Source organism: Rhea pennata, chromosome 2, assembly GCF_028389875.1.
Source record: "Rhea pennata isolate bPtePen1 chromosome 2, bPtePen1.pri, whole genome shotgun sequence".
Classification (NCBI taxonomy): domain Eukaryota; kingdom Metazoa; phylum Chordata; class Aves; order Rheiformes; family Rheidae; genus Rhea; species Rhea pennata.
In genome coordinates this window covers 154,684,714-154,702,327 of record NC_084664.1, presented here as the reverse complement: position 1 = coordinate 154,702,327, position 17,614 = coordinate 154,684,714, and the positions used below count along the sequence as shown (strand labels likewise).

General features: G+C 36.0%; 1 protein-coding gene across 3 annotated transcripts in view; it reads left to right on the top strand.

Moving 5' to 3' along the window:
* Positions 1-17,614, top strand: part of ASAP1 (ArfGAP with SH3 domain, ankyrin repeat and PH domain 1) — a 133,731-nt gene that overhangs the window by 107,625 nt on the left and 8,492 nt on the right. For 2 of the 3 annotated variants that reach the window (XM_062570624.1, XM_062570626.1), the window contains exons 22-27: positions 591-698; positions 2,048-2,276; positions 6,961-7,014; positions 10,409-10,570; positions 13,628-13,694; positions 16,714-16,772. In XM_062570624.1, coding sequence (XP_062426608.1) covers positions 591-698; positions 2,048-2,276; positions 6,961-7,014; positions 10,409-10,570; positions 13,628-13,694; positions 16,714-16,772 — 679 coding nt within the window. The remainder of the gene's footprint in view (positions 1-590; positions 699-2,047; positions 2,277-6,960; positions 7,015-10,408; positions 10,571-13,627; positions 13,695-16,713; positions 16,773-17,614) is intronic. The other variant, XM_062570625.1, reaches the window with a different exon arrangement.

Sequence of the window (17,614 nt, the reverse complement as noted above, 5' to 3'; positions counted from 1 at the left end):
GTTACTTCCAAGAGTTAGTGAACTGCATTTTTCTTTTTGCTGATGGCTGCAGAAAGAGTAGTTTTTTAAAGAATGTAAACACATTATGCAGACTGGCAATTTAGAGGAATTCTGTCCAGCATATTAGCCTGATTCAGTGATAGGGAGAGAAAAAAACACTTAATATTTAAATAAAGGATCATTTCCTTTATTGTGACTACAGCACAAGGATTTTGAGGGGCAACAGTTGTATATCCCAAGATTCATAAATAAATAGATTTTGCAAATAATTCTGTGATGAAATGAACATCAAAAACCTACCCATTTGAATAATTCAGTACTTCCCCCCCAAAAGGCAAAAAACCTTCCCCAAAAGAAAAAAAAGAAAAGAAAAAAAAGGTCTTTTTGACCTTTTGACCTTTGCTATATATATACCCCAAGTAAAATCTTAAACTAAGAAGGAGGTTTGTCTGATGCACCTGAAAGTTTAAAATTTGGTCAAGTTTTAAAATTGTAAACATTTCTATTCGTTGCTTGTTACAACAAAATTAAACATGTGGATGCTGAAGGAAGAGCAAGTGCTTTTAGTAGGAGTTGTTATTCTTTTTCAGCTTTCTCAAGCCAAGGCAGGAAAGCTAAATCCTCATGTCCATGTGGAGTACGAGTGGAATCTTCGTCAGGAAGAAATTGATGAAAGCGATGATGACTTAGATGATAAGGTAAGCCTGAATTACTGCTGCAACTTTGTGGAAGGCTGTCAGACTTTCCATTCTATGGAAATGGATGGAACTTATTGAAACCTCCTTTTTAGATTGCTTTTTTTCTAGCAGACTTTGAAGAAAACCCCGATTTAAAGCCTTTAATAAAGATTGACAAACTGCTTTTTAAGTTTGCTTTGTCAGCCTAGTCATTTTATACTTCAGTTTTAGAAGCTTTGCTTTGAGAAGGCATACTATTTAATGTATATAACTAAATATAGGTTTATTTTCTTTGTGTTATTTCCTCCACTATCAATTTTGAGTTGTAAATTTCTAGCTGGAAGAAATCCACAGCTTTCATCCTTAGTTCTTCCACAAATTTAATTAAAAGCTAGATGTTGAATAAGTAACTCTATATTTTTCAAAAAACGGAGCTGTGTAGTTTATTCCTGGTAAAAAGGAGTAAGGCAAAGACCTTACTTCAGGGCATTGGGTAATTGCTGCTCTTAACGCATGGAAAAGTTAGGGTGAGATCCTACTTTAACAAGTCAGTTAATTACTCTGCTCAGTTTCTGTAATAAAATGAGGATACACCTTTCCTCTTTCATATGTCTGCTCTAGAAAGAATTGTGATCACTTTCTCACTTCCTGTAACGCTTGAGACTGGATAATTCAGGAACCCAAATAATCTGCATATTTTTAAGCACAGTACTGAGCAAAATGGGAATCTCTGCAAGGGGTTGCATGAGCGACTAATGCTATAATAAGCCTGGCTGAACCAGAGCTGCAAGGGGGCTGATCATAGAGCTGTATATACAGCCATTAATGACTGCCTGGGCAGTCTAAAGACCTGTACAGCTATTCATGATTGCTGTGCAAATTTCTGCAAAAATAATTACGTACCTTTAAAGGAATAGTGTTACCACTGAACGTATTGCTAGTTCAGGAAGCAAATAAACTCAATGGGTCAAAGTAGTTCTTTTATTTCTAAAATGTATCAATGGGATCATATATTTGATCTTTGAGGAAAACTGATTGAAGTGCTGTTTGAACTGAAGGCTACTCTTGCATTCTAAAAAAAAGTTTTTTTAGTACATTATTTAGTATATTATTAGCCTGTATCTACTGCTTTAAGGGTAAATCTGATTTTATGTACCTGTTGGGCCTTTTTGATGGTACAATTTTTAATTTTCAGTTACAGAGGAGAGCATCTTTCAGGTTGTATGTCTGAGAAAGAGAAGAATGTCAGCTTATTTATCTAACAAAGAAAAAAGTTATGCTCATGTTTACTAGACTATATTCTATTATTTCTCAAGCATATTAATATATAGACAGCTGTATAATGTATTCTTTTTTCATTCTATTCACAGCCTAGTCCTATAAAAAAAGAAAGATCTCCAAGACCCCAAAGTTTTTGTCACTCTTCTAGTATTTCTCCTCAAGACAAAATGACTCTTCCTGGATTTAGCACTCCTAGAGACAAGCAAAGACTCTCCTATGGAGCTTTCACCAATCAGATTTTTGCTTCTACAAGCACAGATTCACCAACCTCTCCAACTGCAGATGCACCTCCTCTCCCTCCTAGAAATGCTGGCAAAGGTAAGTCTGTCCTCAAACTCCTCCTGCAAAGCAGTGTGTTTTTTCCACAGTTGTCCTTTTCTTAAAACAGATACATTATACTTTTTCAAGCTATAATGTGGGTTTTTTTCCTTGTTATGTTAATGTTTTAATACAGTTCAATGCATGTTCTTAAAAGTCAGAAAAGAAAAACTTTGTAGTGGATTCATATTCATAAAAATTTTTGTGAATGGTTAAAAACAGTAGTAATAAATTCTTTGCTAAATAAAAGTTGATTTTTTTTCTATAGAAATTCTGTTAATATTTTGCAGAAGCATATATAATACAGGTGTTTAAAAAAAAAAGTTGCTAGTGGGTAGTGCTGTAGTAGGATCTGGCAGAGAGAGCAAAGAAATCTTTGAAGGAAAGGATGTGCAAGAACACTTCTTCTCCTTGCAGTCAGACTATGGACAAAGAAGAATACTTTGTATTTCAGACTATGGACAAAGAAATTTGTATTTCATTTCCTCAACTTCTAATTAACTTTGTTTTCAAAGAAAAGCTCTCAGTAAAATGTTAAAAATAAAAAGGGACAGAATAGAGTTTGTTGACATCAGATGTCTGCTATTATTTGATTTAAATGCTGTGCTTCAGAACTACTGTTCCACCATCAATCTTAGTCATGTACTGACAACTTCACAGTCCCTGGACACTGTCCTTTTAAACAGACTTGATGCCTCTTAAGAGAAAAGCAGTTTTGCAAGAATGTATACGTTTTTCACATGAGATTGGATAGTCTGAGGGGAGTTTTATATCGCTTTCACTGGGAACTCATTTGTATGGATTGTGACTATGCCATGTTGTCCTTCCTGTTGGCTTCTAACCTTTTCCCTGCCTCTTTCTTTTATTTCATGTTTTATACTCATCTGTTCTGTTATCTGATCTGTTATCATCACAAACAGAATACTGGTTTAAGTGTTCAGCCTAACCTAGGGAAACTTTTGGGGGTGGGTCATGTAAGAGTTGCAAGAGTTGGGAACTAAATATGAAGCTTGTTTTCTGAACAAGGTTAAGGAGCTTGTATCTAATATTCATGTGCACAGTATTCAGTATGTTGCCAGCTTTCAATAGATTTCTTTGTCATTATATATTGTAGTTCTCATACAGAATTATTCAGCAAATTGCCTTTCTCCAGGAAGGGGCATATTTACATATGTGTTTCATTCTAAGTATAAGTTCAAGTTGCAGAAATGTTAAGCATTTGCCTAGGTGTTTCTCCAAGTTGTTTTCCAGATGAGTGAATCAACACAATGCTGAAGCCACTTTGAAAGAAATGACAGATTGAATTCTTTTGTATTTTTATTTCATGGATTAAAAAAAGAAATCCTTATTTATATTTCAACTATATAATTAATTAGTTATCACAAAACATGGAGAAACATTGCCTTCTAGTGAAAATAGTAACGTAACTGCTAGGTCAGAGTGGAAAATGTCAGAGTCACAGTGTAAGCCTGAGTGAGAGGTTGAATGGAACTAACTGTTTAAGTGGCTAGGTTTCTTTGCTTCAAAAATACCAAAATTTTATAGTCTGCTAGTGATACTGTATTTTGTGTTGATTTCTATTCAATGACATTGCCAAGTATTTAATCAATTTTGGAAACATCCATTATGTGCAGATCTATACTATCTGTGATTACAGGAATAGTTTAACAGCCTTGAAAGGAACAAGGAACGAAGTGACAAATAAGAACAGTCATGAGTATGTAAAAGTCACTGTAATTGTCACCATAGATGCTTTCCTGGTTTATAATAAACAATGCTACACCTTGTCACTTCTCCTCTCCCCGACGGGTGTTTAAAAGAGCGAGAAGCAGCCCTGCCCCTTTCCATAATACACTGATGACACATCTTAATTTTGCAACTGAGATGATTTTATTTCTTTAGGAAAAAAAAAAACCTTAAATTTGGTCTGCTCTCTTGAGTAGTAGTAATGGAACATATGCCTTGTGTCAAAGTTAACATATAAGGTGGCTTATCAAATTCTCTTTTTGTTAGACAAATACCTTTTGAGCGCTATTTGATGTAAGGCAATCTGAAAACATAGGATTATATTCTGTACTAAATTTCCTAAAAAGCAAAAGTAAGAGGAGCATTCAATCCATAACTAAATTTAAACTTACCTTCTGTCCAGAGCATAATCTGGTTTTTACCTCTGCTCTGCTGTGAGGCCCCAACAGATACCATAGGACCAAAGCAAAGCACAGTGTCTGTCTGTAGGATGGGATAGCTGGTGGGATCCTTATTTTAGAAAAAGGCAGAGTTTTGAAAGTTTCATAATGTTTTATATCCTTTGAGACATACAGATAAAATAAATCTTTTCCAAAATATGCTGTATGTTTAAACCAAAACACCTCCCTTTAATCCTCTGTAAGCTGGCTTTATTTGCCAGGGAAGTTCCCTGATAGCAAGGTTCCATGGTGGTTGCTGAGATGTCACAGTGGAGTGGAAGCCATCGAGTCTCAGCTTTGTATCAGGGAGGGAAGGTAAGTTTAAAACAATTAAAGTAATGAACAATCCTCTTTCCCATGGTTTTTAGTGGATTTGGTGTCAAGAATTAGTTTTATTCATTGTTCAAATTGTCTGGATGGATTTATAATTGTTGGAAGGTGAAAATACTAGAATTCTTTAAATTCTCTCATACATCATGTTAATGGAAGTCCAGATTTACTAGTTGGGTAGCAATTCGGAAAAAGTACTGGAGTGAGATTACTTCTGGTTTTATTTATATTCAGAAAGCAGAGAACTGATGATTTGTGGGTTTTTTTTTTTTTTTTTTTTTTTTAATATAAGATTATTAACTGTCCTTAGGTATTTACTGTCAGTTAGGATGTGAAGGTTCCCGTGGCAGCAGTGTAACACATATGGCTGCACTTCAGCTGTTTCTGTTCAAAGTCTGAGTAATCCTAAACTGATCATAAGTATTGGCTAAGGCAGTGTATTCTGCACTAACACAGCGCATTTGTGGGTACATGTTACTTCCCACCATCTCTGCTGTTAATTCTAATAGGCAGAATAAAAAACAGAGTGTAGCAGCTTCATAAAGCACCACAGCTTTTTCTCAGTAGTTTATCTAACTTTATTCAGATTCAGCTTACTTGTGTTTAGTAGTAAAGCAGTTGTATGACTAAACACAATAGCTTGAATAAAAGTTTGTACAAGCTTAATTGCAAACCCAGGGAGGGTAATATTGCTAACTACTGTTGCTAGTGTTATATAAGTGTTAGGTAAATCTAAACCAGCTTTCCCTAATTTTAGCTGAAAGCTAGTTCATCTCCAGTGATTCTGCCTATGTCCATCACAAAAGAAATGAACATGAAGGGCAGGGATCAATTTTATGTCATGGATTTAACCTTGGAGCTCAAACGCAGATAAGTTTGCAGATTTTACATGCTCTTCCACAACTCTGACGTTAGTTATGTAGACCCAGAAGACACCTCTATTGCAATACTAGGCCATTGCTATTGGAGATACTATGTCATGTAATCTACTTCTTTACCTAACTAAACTTATTTTTAAATAAATTAGTTAATTTGCATCTGCTAGTAACTTCCAGAAGTTCATTGCCTTGCTCGCAGGGTTAAACATCATAGAAATCCAGTAAATTGACTTTTTTTTATGTGCCAACACTACTGTTTAGCATCAACGATTTTTCTTCCATTGATGTTTATATCAACACACTACCTGGAGAGCAATCATACAGGCCTGTGTTTTTGTTTTGTTAAACTAAACAAACCAAGCGTTGTTTACCTGTTATAATATAACAGCCTTTTCTCCTGTCATCCTAGTTGTCCTTTCATTCTAGTAGCCCCTTCTCTGCACCTTTCCTGTTTAAATCAGTTTTCTTAAACGTGAGGGACTGGAACTGCATGCAGTGTTGTAGGTAGGGTCTTGCAGGAGCAGCATTAAAATCTTCCTGTTTCTACTGGAAATACTATGTCAGAACATCCTTTTGTCTTGGTTATCTTTCCGTGGTTGCATTGTACTATGGCAAACCAAATCATTATACAGATAGTCTCTACTACCACTTTCAGCTGATGAGGCATCAGATTATAATACAGATCCTCTCTTACTCTAGAAGTTAATTTACTCCATAATATTGTTATAGTCCATCTCATTTCTGTTACTTCTGTCTTTGAGATCATCCAGATTCTCCTGTTTCAGTTCTCTCAGGGTGTAATATTGCAACTCTTTTACATGTTTATAGAAATCATTTTTTAAAAATACGCTTACAAATTTGTTATATATTTTTGTTAAATAAAATGGAGTTACCTCTTTGTACTGTAATAGGAAGGGAAAGCTATTTGACAATAATTTGTTTTCATGTAGTTACATTTGTATGGTGCCTCAAACATTGTTGAATGTAAGTTTTGACTCTTTTTTGAAAACAAGATTATTTTAAATTCTTTTGAAATTAAGGAATGTACTTCAGATGTTAATTTTGAATCTGTTTATCTTCTTAGCTTTCTTGTTTGGAGTGACTGTGATCATTGTTTCTTTAATAATGGTCTTATTTTCAGTAATAAAGATATATGATCTAAAGTAAGACAAACTGAAGAAGACTTTTAGTAATATCTGTGCAGAAATAGTCATAAGAACTTGAAAAATAAGGTTAACAACATTTTTACTGAAAATACCATTTTTAATACAAATTCATTTTCCTTTGCAGTACCTGTTCTACCATTAACTGGAATACTGGTTCTTCCATATCTCTCATTAAGTGGTAAAATATAAATATGAATGTGAGGTTTTTACACTAGAAAAACACCATTTTTTGAGTGAATGGTAACAGCTTTGCATGTTGTCACCAGTACACAAATTAATAGATACGATACTAACTCCACGAAAGCTGAAGGGCAGCACACTACTAATTGCAGACCTTTTCCAGTTATTTACCTTACTATATGAAATCTGAGTCTATTTGCATATGAAAGCATGATGTACGTGATATGAAAAAGAGAGAAAAGATGAGAACGACCTGTGTTGAAAGCAACTATTATCCAGCTAACTGAAGAAAAGAGAGCCCAAAGGGAACAGAATAAAAAGATTCTAGGTCAAACTGATGATTTTTATTTTTTGTCTCGTGTGAGAAAGCACTCTTCATGAAATGTGAACTTCACAGCTATGGTAGAAGTCATCAGGATGATTGTGGAGAAGAAATGGTTGGCTTACTTGCTCCCTGGTTAGAATCACGAAGTATCTTTGATCTAGAAAATTTAACTGATCTCTGCTTAGTGTTTAGAAATATCTGCCTTGCTTTGTACAATTAAAAAATACTGTGCAACAGTATTCTGAGAATGTATGCTTATTATATACATTGCATGTAACACACACACACAAAGTCTTTGATAACAATTTTATCCATACGTAATGTGTTATTGGACCATTGTATTACTTCATTGCTTGTTCCATAAATTGTTTTAGATTCTAGAGTGTTTTCCATGTTGGCTTTATTCAAAACACGGAGCAATATTGTACGTTTTTCTGAAAAGTGATTCAAAGTATTTCCTTGATTACTGTTAATTTGAAGATGTTATTTTATAAGCCGTCCTGCCAGCCACCTAATCATTAGTATATTATGACTCCTAAATTCATATTTATTTGTTCCCTCTAGCCAGCTATGAAACTAATATAGTAACACCTGCCAGAAGTCTGAAAAGATGTGGTTGTTAACACCTTTTCCCTAAAATTGCTGGGCACCATGTGAACTTTTGAAAACTGTGATGTGATAACGTTTTGAAACTTTTCTGTGGTATCTATAGACATTGTAGTAGTGTGAAATACAAAATATTTGTATACAATCACACACTAAATCATCTTTTTGTGAAGACTTCTTAATCTTTTTTTGGCAATACAGAGCTCAAATTGTCACTCTGTTTCTGAAGTTTTATTTTTGCAATAAGTGTATGATACTATTTTAATATATTTCCTCACTTTCTAAGTGAAGTTTGAACTATGAGCAATTTTGCAAGGTGGAGAGAATCAACTTTTGTTTCAATCTGAAGAATATAATGTAGTTCAAGTAATAGGACACTAGGTGGTGGTAGGACGGAAGCTTTTGAAGTGTTAGCAGTTTCCACTTGCAGACATTTTGGAAGTATGTAACTCCCATTGGAGATTTCAGCGTAGCATTTTTCTGCTGTCATACTATGTATGGTTTCTGTGTGCTTTAAAAATAATATTGCTGGTAATACTAGTTATTTAATTTTCCCTTCAACCCCATGACTCCTAGATATGCTCAGTTACCTGTGGTTTACAGAACACCTTTGCTTCAAAAGCATTTAAACAAACTAGAGGACTTCTAACGTGCAGAAGTCTAGGGGATCTTCAGTCAAGATTTAGCACGATTTTTTTTTTTCCCTGGCAGAAACTAGTTTCAAAATATGATTTAAATTACCTTACTTTGTTAAATAACTGAAGCTCAAGGATAAAATAAAAATAAGAAAGGATAAAAATTAGAGAACAGTTATTAATTTGCAGGAGCATTTCACTGCTTGTCAGTTAATGGTTTTGTGAACTTGAGAGTAGATTAAATAGAGAGGAATTTTATTCACAAGAGTAAGCAATTAATGAAAGGCCCCAGATACCTGCTGGTGTTGTGGTAGAGATGCTCACTGCGCAATGAGAGGCCTTCCAGTCTTGACTCTGGAAGGGAGTAGATTGGAGCACTAACTCGTTATGGGAGTTTTATTAATCTTGTTTGGGGGGAGACTAGGAAGAAAGGAGGAGGTCACCAGCTGAAAGATTTTTCTGCACTGATTTTAATACTTTTGTGACAGGCAGTGATTTGGGAAGGATCTCAGCTTTGGTATTGTTCACTGTTACAGACTGGAAATAAATCTTTGAAGAAGCAGCTCTAGTTCTGTGTGCAAGTTAGGGTGCATGCTGATTAACAAAATCAAAATTCTGCCTCAAATACTGTTCAAATAAGTTATGTTTTCAGGAATAAGTAAGTAGACTCTATAGCGTTATAAAATACTTGATGTTAGACTTTGAATTTCCAGCTACAAATAAATTTTGCTTTCAAAACGATACAGTCAGACAGCTGCATTTTTCCAGGGTCTGTGATGGCAAAGCTGTCATACCTGCAAGACTTACTGCAAGATCATGGACTGGAATAAAGGATTACTATTTTGATAAAGTGGAAAAAAGTATTAAAAGCTATTCCAAACTAACATAGAACCAATTTAAATAAATATTTTGACTATTTTTGGCAGTAATGACAGTTGGCTTAGGCAGTTTTGCTCTCATGCTGCAGTTTTGTGCCTTGCACTGCTTGCTTCCTTGAGCTCATTCAAGCATTTTTGAAGGTGAATGGTAAAATGGTTCAGGGGAAACACTCCTCTTCCTCCTAGGTTATTTTTTAATCTGTATCTATTCCCATATCCTGTTAAACAGTGTTTGTGCCAACATCATTGCAAGGGGAAATACAAGGTTTGGGGCTAGGATAGGGCTGACCATGTAAGCTGTAATAGGCAATGCTACCATAATATGTCTAATCTCAGCCTTAGAAAAAGATTTTCTGATGTTTGTTTTATATGCCCTGCAAACAATAATTTGTTATACTCTTAAGAATGTGTATTTTGCTATAGCTAAGCCACAGAGGAAGAAAAAAAAAGGAAAATAACTTCAAAAAAATGTATTAAGCTTAGAATCCTATTTGCAAGTTTCAGATGAAGTTTGAAGTTGTACTTCATTTATTTGTTTGTTTTTAACAGAATTACTCTCTTCTGTAGTCAAAACTTGTGTATCTAGGAAGTTGTTTCATTCTGCTGTAAATTAATCTGAAGCCCAAATGCTAAATACTACTTATTATTAAGATTTTATGTACTTTGTCATAACAATGCCTAAAATCAAAAATCCTGGAGTGACTAATCCTCTATTCTTAAACAAAATCCATGTGTGTCATTCTGTTGTCAGGTTGCTTCTATTCCCGTGGTTAGAGTGGTTAAAACCATGGTAAATGTCTCGTTCAGTCTAAACAGTGCTTCGGCATGGCTTGTTCTCTGGTTTTAGTCTTTTGCTGCACTTCCCTGTGGTCCGACTGTGAATTTTTCAGTGCTGCTTTGATGTTGATGGCGCGTGCGTGTGTAAGACGACTGTCTGTTGTTTTGCAGGCCCACCTTCAACCCTCCCTCTAGGCACCCCAACCTCTAGTGGCAGCTCCACTCTGTCCAAGAAGAGGCCACCTCCCCCGCCCCCTGGACACAAACGAACCCTCTCTGACCCACCAAGCCCACTACCTCACGGACCCCAGAATAAGGGCCCGATTCCTTGGGGTGAGTCTTTCAAAACGCAAAGCAGAAGGGCAGGGGAAACCTTTACGATGGGTGAGCTATAACCTTGGTTGCTTTTGCCTAGCACTTGCTTTCCAGTGATTGCAGCTCGATGCAGTGTCAGCTCAGATGGATCAGCAGTTGTGGCTTCTGTCTCTGCAGCTTCCAGCTTTCTGTATCTGAGCCTCACTTAGCAAAACTGGTGATATTCCAGGTTTTCCTGGGGCCCAATTCAACCTCCTTTGCCTCCCCTCACCTCCCCAGCGTCCCAGGCTGCCTTTACTCTGTCCCACTCCTCTGCTGCATCTATATCCTCACCTGGCTTCTGTTCTCGCCAGCTAACTCGGCTGGATGGACCCAGATTTGGGGCAGATAACACATGAATAAATCTGTGCAGTTCTGCCAATGGCAGTGACGCGTTTCCTTGGGCTGTGTGCCAGATCTCTGCTGCAAAGTGTTCATACCTAACTGGTTGAGATGTGTTGTCTTAATATGTTTTCAGGTTTCGTGATGTTGTCTGTACGTATACAAAGACTGATAGGTTTGCATCCTTCCACCAGCAGGAGAAATTACAAAAAAAAAAAAAAAAAAAAAAGGTTTCTGTATAACAGGTTACCTTTGAGAGAAACTTTTTAGAAAGCATTTTCCTGTCTACTCAAATTCCTCCTCTTTTTAATAAAGATTTCTCTGTGCAGTCAGTTTTTCCCTGTAGCTATAAATCACAGGCCCATGTAATTTTCTACAATTCTAGTATAGCTGGCAGGATTTCCTTAAATCTTACTAACTTTTGAGTTGCAATCCAATACTTATGTAAGGGGGTCATCCATATACTACTCAGATCTCTGAGTATCCTTTCTGTGTCCTAATATAAACACAAAACTCCAGCAAGCCTAAAAGTACCATTTTTTTCTGGAAAAACTTGAGTTAAATATGTTAAATCATGGAGTGCTAATATATAGTATATGTGTGATTTGGTCTAGGATTTAATACAAAGAAAAGTATAGAGACTCATGAATAGTAAAGCCTCTTAATGAATAAAAATAATGTCAATCTTTGCATTTCTCTACTTTCTCAGAGTCTGTGATGTGGAAAATATGTTGCCTATTCTGCCTGTTCTAACAGCCCGGTGCTATTTCAGAGGTAGTGAAGACATTTTGAGGAGCTCAAACTTTAAAAGAACTTTTAGTCCAAATTAGCACCTAAAATACTTTAATACTGTTTAATATAACACTGGTGGAATATAAAACTTGTAGAATGAAAATTGTGATGGGAGCAGATGTTAAGTTAGTGCCACTTTCTCTTAAAAATATACTAGTTAAGAGATGAAGGGAAAGGAAAATATGGGAAGAAGTAGGTGTAGAACTGAAGTTGAAAAACTTTAAAGTAGTAGAATAGCTTTTCAAAGCAGGGTCAGAGAAAATGACATTGCTTGTTTTTTCTCCTGTCTGCCATGCTGTGCAGAGCAAATCTCTGTGGATGGACGAGGGGCCTTTTCTCCCCCTTTTCTTAGATGAGAACTGTAGAAAAATCACATTGGATTTTAAATATTAAATTTTGAATATAAAAAAGCTCTTTAAAGAGGGAGTTACTTCTATCTGCCTTTGCGCTCTTTAAGAATTTTGTCAGAAGTTTGGTACTTTACCTTCCAGAAGCTCCTCTGTGTTGTCATTTTTCCTATTTTGCATTTCAGCATTTTTCTCACCTGAACATTAATTGAGGGTTCAAGCAGAACAGCCTTTAAGTTATGTTTTACTTCATTGAGTTACTATTCAAAGATGCATTAAAAGTGTCATTTAGATTATTTTGTATTTCTGTAGCAGCCATAAATTTCCTTTTTTTATACATAGGACCCGTATGTGAAAGATTTAGTGTTTGTTCTTGTTTTAAAACTTGTTACTTTTCCGTTTTTAATATAAACAGATATTTTTCACAAGATTCCGTATTAACCTCTCTGCAGCAATTGAAATCTATGAGAGTTAAGGAAATGTTAACCATTTCTGAAAATTCCACCTGAAGATCTAATTATGACATAAATTTGGCTGCAATCTTACTGCAGTTCTTGTAATCTGAATGAGTAGCTATGTATGAGAAAGTAGCTCTCATAGTAGAGGGACACTTTTTACTAGCTGGTTTCCAAAGTGGAACAGATAATACTGATGGGGAAAAGCTAATTCCTGTCAAAATATTAAATTTTTGCCACCACTGTTTTATTTAGACTCTGATACCCTGAGAATGGTACCTGGGGAAACGCATCTGGCCTTTGCATATTGTGCTTTACTACCTGGTAGATTTTGTCTCTGTGAAATACATTAATTTTTGAAGCTGCTTCTAAGATTGTTTAGACATGCTGGTCTAGAAGGGGGGGGGTGATAAAGGCAGTAAAACAAGATAGGTGCTATAATTGTGCCTTGGGAACGGTGGTGATTAATGAAGGAGATCTTTCCTACTAAAAGAGTTCAGAAGCACTTGGTTTGGGATTTTGCTGCTACTTGCCAGAACTGACTATACCTACGACTTTCTTTATCAGGAAGTTAATTCAAGTTATGGTAACATGGTGACTGAAAGCATAGCTTTTCCTGATTTAATGACCCTAGAATAAGGTACAATCCTTAGAAATTTGTTATTTTGTGAGTAAAATCCAGCTTACATGGTTTTAGAAAGATGTGCCTTATAAAGCAAAACTTAAACATCTGCTGTAAATTTATTTAGATACTGGTTTGCAGTATCATCTTTTGTTTCAGAGAAAATTAAAGCACTATATTGAGGAAAAAATATACAATAGTAACTCATAATTTAGTTTTTTCCTTGCCAGCAGATGTCAGCTTTGAGTGATTCGTTTCTGAAATGTGTTATATGACAGGTCAGTTCAGATTATTATTATGGTCCCTATAGCTTTTTCAGTTTACAAAGTTATTGATAAAGGATGATCTTTAAAACATTTAGACATGTTCTGTAGAGGATGCTTGGAAGGCTATGACTTTGTTTTAAATTATACCCTCTTGATACATTTCAGTTATTTTAATGTTAATTTTTTTAAAAAAATGTTTTTTTTCACCTCAGGTAATGATTTGGGCCCACCTTCAACTAAGGCTGCGAACAAGTTTGAGGGGATGTCTCAGCAGTCAAGGTAAAATCAAATCTGTCTCTCTAAGGTTGAAGATGAAAATTTATCTAAATACAACTAATTTGTAAATGAGAAAAAATAGCCTTTTTTATGAAGTAGAACCCCAGCTATGGTACTTTTTGCATGTCTTACGACCACACATATGCTTGAGCTTCACTGAGCTTCCTATGCTTTATTCGTAACTATCCAGACACTGTCCGTCCTTTAAATGGGATGGACAAACCACTTGTACCAGTATTTATCCATTACTCATACAGAAGTGCCTCTAGGTTACAGTACGTTGCCTTAAGCTGTATTTCCTGACACTTCATTTTTTCTGCTTCATGTTGTTGAGGTATCGTGCCTGTTGCTGTAGAAAAACAAAACACTTTGTGGTGTCACTCTTGGGATAGGTTGGCATAAAAGTAGCTCTCCGAGAGAGGACCTGTCTCAGTCTTCCAGCCGAACAGTGTGCGAGTCTGCTAGACGTATGTGCTGACACACAGTTTGTAATAACACAAACTGCTTTTAGCTCGTAGGCCATCAGATCATTGTGTTACGTGCATCTTCTTCAACAGCTGGAGAAGAAAGGATTACCATCTACTCCTGTCACGCAGTGTTTGCTACTCGTTTATCTGTGTTGTGATTCCAAAGTTCGTACGTGCAACACATGGCAGTTCTAATCAACGTGCGCCTTGGGCAGCGTGAGGGAGCTCTTGTCTGACCGCAAATGTATGTATGTGATCAGGCCATGACCAGAGACAGGAATGTAGAGTCAACCAAATCACAGTAGACTTGTAGATGCAGTTGCAGGATGTTCCCTGGTCTCTGATCTGCTTTATCAGGACAGGCAGTGGATTTGTTCTTGGTTGCAGAGCTGACTTGCTTTACGTCATGAATCCTTCTAGAGAGTGGTATTCAGAAGAAGAAAAATGGTAGTCTACTGCATAAGGAGCTGCTGCCGTATTTGATACTCATAACATGAGGATAGAGGTGTGAGACTTGTGGTTGATGTCATTAGGCTGGAAGGACATAAGTAATTATTTATAGAAGCAAGATTGAGTTGGGCTGTTCTTTCAGTTTTGTGTTAAGATGTATTTTCTTTAAAACAAACCTAGAAAATTAAGCTGAAAGTGTTCATTTCAAAGTAAAGCATTCAGAGATAAATAATACCCAAGACAGGGTTGGTGATGAAGCAGAAAACTTCTACTCCGTTGAACATATTCTAGCAAGTTCCTGACTTATTTCGTCTTTTTTCCCCCTCATTGTTTCGATTTTAATTATTTTGAGGTGATACTGATTTTTGTTTCTTAATGCCTTAAATCCATTTGTTTTCTTCTTTGTAACTTTTTATAGAGAGATGTTTGAAATCAACCCAAAAATTTTAATGAAAAAGCAGAGCTCATAATCCCTTTATTATACCTGTGCTAAAAGAGCCTCGAAACATTAAGGACTTGGAGTTCCATGAGCATAAATTTAAGGAGAGTGGAATCCAGCAATGCAAATCTTGTCTGAATTATAGCTTTACAAAAGCAGAACAACCAGTGAGATCATTTTCCCCTTTCACTACAGAGTTTAGCTGGTGCCAAACCAGATGGTAGTTTAGGATTAAATTGAGTAAAAGAAGCAAATTATCTTATAGGATTGGTAGCTTGAGCAAACAGGTATAACTTACTTGGATTGGGGTGAAACAATTCCAGTTTTTAGCAGAATCTGCTATTCAGTGAGCAGCTTATTTTCTCAAAGATCAGAATTCTTTTTAGTTTGCTGCTTGTTTTAAAATGAAATGAAAAAGATAGAACGCCTGTGAAGCCTTTTCCTCATTCAGTACAGAAAGCATAATGAATCACAGCCATTTCTACATATTCATAACTGAGATTTCAAGGCCTTTCTGATTTTCGTGACCTAAGACAGTTTAGACAGCCTCGAGACAAACAACCCTTGACATAGTGTGACATAGCTGTTGACAGCAAACTATGGAAATACCAGTGTCTGTTGTTAATGCATAAAATTGCACTTTTCAGGGATACATAAATTGACCGCTTTCACCAGAATGTTTCAAGGTGTTTGTCAAGAGGTGTTTGTTCATCCTACAAATTTTATCACTGAGTTTTAGTCTTCAGTGAAAGAATGATTTTAAAAATTACAAAAAATATATGCAAAGAAATCTGTGTGTGTTGAGGGGCAAGGGGTGTTCCCATAATCAGTTTATAGAAAAGTGACTCGAGTACATGCTTGGTGGAATAATTTTGACTTTTTGTTCAAATTTTTAATAAGTGTTGCCCTCAGAAACCATGTTTGAAAATTTGAAGTAGCCTAGTGTTAATTTGGGAAAAATACCTACAGAGGAAAGCATCGGTGGAATGCTTGGCAAGATGTGACTGTCTCTCAGATTTCTATGCTGTGCTTAAATTATTCCCATCTTGCATGTGCTGTTATTTACCACCATAAGTAGCTAGCACAGCTATAACACAGGTTGACAGAGAGTGTGAAGTGTGGGGCTTGTCCACAATACTCAATATTTTCCTTGGAGTAGCAGAGGCTTTGTCTTTCAATGCAGTTGCAGTGTGTATGTATTTCAATACTGTACTCATGCGGTGAGTGACAAGGCATATGCTCAATCCTAGAAAAGTTCAAGCTGCTAGTATAAAAGACAGATTGTATTCTGAGTGATTCAGTATAGTTACTTTAATGTTTAACGACCAAAGTTTCCTTAAAAATTCAGGAAACTCTCAGCTAATTTCTTTCAGTTTCATCCATTTTCAGAGTATATTTTTGCATGTGCTGTGGTCCATAGGATAAATCTGCGCTGTAGCATTAAAGCTTTGCATGGGCTTTGCACAGCTTTCTCTGAAGAAAGCAGTTTGTTCTTAATAGTACTTTGAGTTTCAGGATTAATCCACAGGCAGGGTGAATATTTGGTTATACAAAATAAGCACTATGAATGTGTATTTTTCTATATTATGGCTGTGGGGAAGTAAAAATGGGAAAGAGTAAGTGTAACAATTATAAGCACTAACAATTCACATGTATTGATTTTTAGCACTGGAACTGCAAAGACTGCACTTGGCCCAAGAGTTCTTCCCAAACTACCTCAGAAAGGTAAAAACAAAACAAAATTAAAAAAAGCTTTTTTGGGGGGGGGGAGGGGGGGCGGAAGAGAGAAAGATAATTGTATCTTTTAAATGTGCATGAGGATAGGTACTTGTTTTAAGTACGTAGATCTTTTCAGCAAAAGATTTATTTCTAGAACACCACAAAACTTGAAATTTTAGCAAAACTGAAAAGGATTTTGAGAGATTGGGAAGCTTTTATTAAACATAAGAAGTTAGCGTTTAGAGGAAAATAGAATCACAAAATAACCAAAGCTGGCTGAGACCTCAGGAAGTCTTTTGGTCCAATCCTCCACTCAGAGAAGGGCAGACTCTAACATTAGATCGGGTTGTTAAGGCCATGTACATTCAAGTTTGAATATCTCCATAGGTAGCCTCTCTTAGCTCTGTTTTGTATCCAGTTTCCTAATATTCTTGATGCAGCTGGTAAGAACCTCTGTCCTGGAGGAACAGGATTGTTCTTAATCCCATAAAAAAGAATTCAAGTATGTTACATACTTTCTTGTGTGTCAGTGACAGAGTTGCTAAGATCATGATCCCAGTTGACATTTCATGGTGCTCTCTTTTCTAGAATTTTATTTGTACAAGTCTCTCTTTAAAGAAGATAGATAAAACCTGGCGTATGACTTAGGAGATTTTTGGGGTTTTTTTTTTTTTTTTTTTTGTAGCAGTTCACTGCAAACTTCAAAGCAGACCCACCTCATAGCTACCTGATACAACATCCCATCAAAAATGCATTATATATGTCAGTGTCTGAGTGAATGATTATTTTAGAGCCTTAAAATCAGGAAGGGATGCTGACTGGCTAAACTTCTAAAGATGACTGAAATA